General features: G+C 53.2%; 1 protein-coding gene across 1 annotated transcript; it reads left to right on the plus strand.

The window, feature by feature from the left end:
* Positions 1-4656: 4656 nt before the first annotated feature.
* On the plus strand, positions 4657-5592 carry LOC309685036 (olfactory receptor 14A16-like; the record flags this gene model as incomplete). Its single annotated transcript, XM_082500855.1, has 1 exon — positions 4657-5592. One exon carries the CDS (start codon positions 4657-4659, stop codon positions 5590-5592), a length of 936 nt encoding a protein of 311 aa, XP_082356981.1.
* Positions 5593-6000: the final 408 nt, after the last annotated feature.

Consider the following 6000-nt stretch of genomic DNA (forward strand, 5'->3'; position numbering starts at 1 on the left):
CTCAGTCAAGACTATTTTCCTAATGTCTAATCTAAACCTCCCCCGGTGCAACTCGAGCCCAATTCCTCTTGTCCTATCGCTTGCTACTTGGTAGAAGAGACCAAGCCCCACCTCTCTACAACCTCCTTTCAGGTAGCTGTAGAGAGCAATAAGGTCTCCCCTCAGCCTGCTTTTCTCCAGGTTAAAAACCCCCAGTTCCTTCAGACACTTTGAATCTGCTTTGCCACTTTGAAACTGCCTCTGAAAAACTAGCTCAGGATACATTTTTTATATTTGATTGAGCCCCAATTAATGTGCTGCATTTAAGTGAGTTTCCATACCTGGAGCAGCTTTGCACAATGTCTGCTCAAAGAGGAGAAATAGCTCAGCCTGCAGTTGGAAATGGGTGAAGCTGGGGGCAATAAATGTGTTGCTTCAGATAATATTTGGTATGCATAAAATACAAAAAGGTTGTGAAGGTGAATGGGCAGGAAAGAAAGGGAAAACTGGTCACCCAGTGGGGCTCTGCAAGAGGAGGATGGAGCTGTACATAACATGAGGCCATGCAAGTGGGATCAGCATGAAGAGAAGACAACTTTTGTAGGGAAGATGTTGCAAGGGAGTACCTTGACACCTTGACTTCGCCCAACTGCAAAACAGAGTTTGGGCATAGGGCAGAAGTGACGGGCAGAGTTGTCCTGTGCTAAAAAGACTTCTCTGAGAGAAGGCTTGTGGGATTTTAGTTGGAGAGATTTGAGGCAGTCCTTTCAAGATCTAAGGTGGCTGAGGTTTGGAAAGAAGGAAGAATCAGAATGCATCTGAAGGATAGTTTGGAATTAGTTGTACTATCTTTTCTCTCTCTTATAATGTAAAGATTACAGTAGTGTCCTTAAGTCATCCATGCTCCATATCTTTGTTCCCTCCTTTTATGAAGAGAGGGAGGTGGAATAGGGGAGTAGTTTCTCAGGCCGACGGACAGATCCCAGGTTAGTGAAAAGGCACAAAGGCAGGCAAATCGGTGATCACACCAGAAGATTACCTGTGTTTCCATTCTCGGAAGTCCGAGCTGTGCAGCAGAGAGCTCAGAGCTGCCTTCATCTGCCCCGCATTCCAGCATGGAAAATGAAACTAACCTAGTCCAAAGGTTGGGTTTGATTCTCTTCACATCCTAAAGCACCACATGGGGCTGGAGACAGGCAGGACACCGAAAAAGGAATCACACTTCCCTGGACAAAATCTTAGGTGCTTGTGGGAATCTCAGGAGGCATGGCATACCGATTTCTGGGTTCAACGAGCTGGTCAAATGCCTTGTCCCCGTGTCTGTAATGGTGTCTGATGTGTGGCTCTCGTGTGCAGAGTCTGCACTGGGACGCTGCTGTGTCTTGAGCAACCTGCTCGACCTCAGAGCTAGCCCTGCTTGGAACTAAAGGTCGAACTAGAGACCCACTGATCACAGGACAGTTCCACCCTGAATTGTCCCATGGGCATCTGCTGTAGCCACCCTCACATCCAGGCTCAGGGAAGGGCTGTAGGGAAAGGGTTTGCTGGTGTCTGTGGTCCAGCCTCCCACCAAAGGGTGGGAAATCGCCAACCTCAGACTCTGGTCTGCTGTGACTGTGGAGCTGAAACCTGAAAACCTCCAAACATGGAGATCAAAGATCCTCTGGGAGGGTCCCGCTGCGGTGCAGCACCACCCTCCTACTCAGTTTTCACTCTTATGTCCTCCAGGTCATTATAAACATTTCAAACAGGGCATATTACGATATCGACCCCTGCAGAACCCTACTGGAGAGATACCTCCAGGCACAGTACCATGCAGGAACCACGTGCCTCCAAGCCCAGCAGTTCAGCTGTTTTTTTACCCACTTGCTTATCTACCCATGCAGATTCTACTGTCCTCAGTTAGAAACAAGGTGGGGGTGATGCTGAATGCCCTTCTGACTTCCCAGTAAAAGTTACCGCTCTCTCTGCCCAGCAATCCTGTCCTTTCAGCACAGAAAGCAAAGAGGATGGCCAGGTGCGATCTGCTTTGGGTAAATCCCGTCACCTTCTGTTTCAAACACACAGAAGAAGTCCCTGAGTGGACATGCTCTGGGGCACAGCCTTCAGCTCCCCTGCTAATTCTTTGGGGCATGCACGTTTTGGGCGCTGCCAGTGAGCAGACAATTCCACCAGTCTCCGTGATCTTCCAAAGACAAAGCAGAGTGACCACTGTGACACTGGCTGCCCTCTCAGCTCCCTCAGTTTCCACCTCTCCTGTCCATAGACTGGTAAGGATTGTGTTTGCTCGAGGACTTGACCCCAGCCGTTGCTGGTGGTTCTCCTGCAGGTTCCATCCTTGAGCCCGAGGCCTGGGAGACCTTGCTGGGGCAGACTGAGGCGAAGAGGACATGGAGTATTTCAGATCTATCAGCACCTGTTCTTATGAAACTCAGCAGTGGCCACACAGTGGCTTTGTTTCTCCTTGAACTCTTCCTGAAGGAGTAAACACTCATTCTGGTGCCCTTGAATTGCTTTTCAGGGTTAGATTGAATTGCCATCTGGACTGCAGCTAAGCTTGAGTCCTTGAAGACCAGCTGGACTGAGCTCTTGCACAATGTCACAGCTCTGTCTACCACAGGAACGGCTCCAGCTCGTCCTGTCTGTGCCCCTGGCTGAGATCATTGCTGCACGTTTGGGCTGAAGCCCCCCCAGCTGTGGCACCAGGCAAGCGGTGACTTGCCATAAGGACTCCTGGTACCAAGAGTCCAAGACAGTGTGTGTGCTACTGATGGGACAAGAAGAGGGGGTACTCGTGCCCAGCTCTTCTTCAGCTGGGAGAAATGACACAGATGGAAGTAAGTGTCTCTGCACAGCTGAGGGAGGGAACATCAGAGATTGCATCAGCCTTTTTCACAGGTGGTTCCCCTGGAGCCCCAGGGACACCTCCAAGGAGGAGCCCAGAGGGGACAGAGAGAGTGGCACTGTGGGCTGGTCCTCTGCTGCTGAGCTGGGCCAGGCTGCTGGGCCGGAGGGAGCTCCTGGCAAGTGGGCAGCGCTGCAGAGAGACAGCTCTGCCCAGGAGCAGGGCTGGGGGCACTGCCTGCAGGCAGAGAGGGGAGACCTGCGAGGCAGAGAGAGCTTAAAGGCAGTTGGGAGTGGGGGGTGCTGAGAGCTCACTGGGGCAGAAATCTTCACCAGCTTCTGCGTGGTAAGTCTTGGGGTGCCGGGCAATGCAGCTCCAGTTCCTGGAGGGATCTCCTCAAGCTGGTCCATCTGAGAGCTGCTGGGCTCTGTCAGGAGGACTCTCTCAGTTTCTGTGCTGTAGAGGAGGAGGATGTGCTCCAGAGCAGGGCTTCCCTGCTGCCCAGTGAGAGGGACAGGGCCCGAGGGCTGCCTTCTGCCGGGGATGGTTGTGGAAGTGTGCGTAGGGGTGTGCAGGCAGGGGTGGGCAGGGCTGTCCTTGCCATCAGGGTCCCTGCACCCCAGGGGCTGTGTGCCGGGGCAGGGACTCTGCCAGGGTCAGCTCTCCGCCTGCCCGGGGAGCTCCCACGGAGCTTCTGTGGGGAGAAGCAGTGGGTGGAAGGAGTGACTGCCAGCAAGGCAGATGCCTTCTGTTGCTGAGATGGACCTGTGTGGGTCAGGGCTGCTCCAGATCCCCATCACCCCAAGGACATTTGCAGAGGGCCCTTTTGAAGAAGGACATCGAGGCACCTTTCCCCTGAAAGAGAACAAGTCTGTGCTGTGGGATTTCTCCTCTCAGCTGGTGGGTGGGCAGTGGGTGGTGGGAATGGATTTCTCCTTTACGAAGAAGGCACAGAGACCCCCGTTCTCAATAGCACTTCCCTGAACCCCTCCTGAGCCCCCGCACAGCCAGAGATGCCCCCGGGCAGCGCTGTGCTGCCAGGAGGGGTCTGCAGGGCAGAGCTGAGCACACAGCGGGTGGGATGGGCTCTGGGGCACTGGCAGGGAGGAGACCCGGGGGCAGAGAAGCAGCTCCAGGCAGGGGCAGCTCCTGGCAGCCCAGACACAGGCAGGGACAGAGAGGGAGCTGCTGCCAGAAGTGCCCAGGCAGGGGGGATCCTGGCACCTCCGGCCACCCCCTGACCTTCAGACAACTTCTCGGCAGGAAGCCTCTGCTCTCCTCTCACACCCGCCCCACAGCCAGTGGGTCCAGAGCCTGAGATGCCTTCTCGGCAGCTGCACCTGCAGTCAAGGAGATGTGTGTGTGTCCTACAAGTGATGCACAACATAAAAGCAAGTGCCCTGCAGTGTCTCTGTCTGAAGACACTGTCAATGAGGAGAAGGCTTCACTGCACGCCTGTCTGACTCCCTCTCCTTGCTTCCTTTTTTCAGAGCACAGACGTGTTTCTCCTTGTTTCCCCACCCCTCTGTTGAACTCTGCATCTCAGGAGTTGGGGAGGGGGTGCGGGTCAGCTTCTCTTCTGCCTCTGACTCTGCCTCTGACTCGTGCCCCAGAGGTGCCCTCATGGAAAGTTGGTGTCGAGGCAGTATTGTACCCGATAAGGTAGAGTGTCACTGAGTTTGTGGGGTTGGGAATGAGCTGGATCATTTCTCATTCAGCTGTGGGAGGGGGATTTCTGTGAGGAATGGCATTGGGATTTCCTCAGAAAAGTCTCTCCCAGTTTGTCACTGCCTTTTCCTCCTTGGACAGGTCCCCCTGCCCAGAGGCAGCAAATGTCCAACAGCAGCTCCATCACCCAATTCATCCTCCTGGCATTGGCAGACACACGGGAGCTGCAGCTCTTGACCTTCGGGCTCTTCCTGGGCATCTACCTGGCTGCCCTCCTGGGAAACGGCCTCATCATCACCGCCATCGCCTGCGACCACCGCCTCCACACCCCCATGTACTTCTTCCTCCTCAACCTCTCTGTTCTTGACCTGGGCTCCATCTCTACCACTCTCCCCAAAGCCATGGCCAACTCCCTCTGGAACACCAGGGCCATCTCCTATGCAGGATGTGCTGTCCAGCTCTTTTTCTTTCTCATTTTTACTTCAGCTGAGTATTCTCTCCTCACCATCATGGCCTATGACCGCTACGTTGCCATCTGCCATCCCCTGCACTACGGGACCCTCCTGGGCAGCAGAGCTTGTGTCCACATGGCAGCAGCTGCCTGGGCCAGTGGGTTTCTCAATTCTTTCCTGCACACGGCCAATACATTTTCACTGTCCCTCTGCCAGGGCAATGCCGTGGACCAGTTCTTCTGTGAAGTCCCCCACATCCTCAAGCTCTCCTGCTCACACTCCTACCTCAGGGAAGTTGGGCTGATTGTGGTTAGTGCCTGTTTAGCATTTGTGTGTTTTGTTTTCATTCTGCTGTCCTATGTGCAGATCCTGAGGGCGGTGCTGAGGATCCCCTCTGAGCAGGGACGGCACAAAGCCTTTTCCACGTGCCTCCCTCACCTGGCCGTGGTCTCCCTCTTTATCACCACTGGAGTGTTTACACATCTGAAGCCCCCCTCCATCTCCTCCCCATCTCTGGACCTGGTGGTGGCAGTGTTGTACTCGGTGGTGCCTCCAGCAGTGAACCCCTTCATCTACAGCATGAGGAACCAGGAGCTCAAGGATGCCCTACACAAACAGGCCCAATGGACGCTGTTTCACCGACAATAACCTACCGCCTCTTCTCCGCACATTGCCCAGAGTTTATCTTAGACCACGAGCCTGAATTTTTCTCTTTTGATAATCCTGCTTATTGATATTTTTCTGGGTTTATACTACTTTTTTTGAGGCTTGATCCTACTGGGTCTGACCCTTGCACAACACTGAGTCAGATGTAGCTGGTCAGATAACAGCTCTTAAATGAAATGGGATGTCCCAGGTAGAATAGGGAGAAAAGGGAGAAACAGAAAAAAAAGACATGGGCTGAGATAAATATTGTTTAAAAGAATGGTAACAGAAAAGATATTATTACTACTACTACTACTAATAATAATAATAAACAAAATAAAGTGATGCAACACAAATTGCTGTCACTTCCCTATGATTAACTCCCCAGCCTGTCCGGAGACGTGATCACCG

Source organism: Vanellus vanellus (assembly GCF_965231255.1).
Source record: "Vanellus vanellus genome assembly, contig: HAP1_SCAFFOLD_125, whole genome shotgun sequence".
Classification (NCBI taxonomy): domain Eukaryota; kingdom Metazoa; phylum Chordata; class Aves; order Charadriiformes; family Charadriidae; genus Vanellus; species Vanellus vanellus.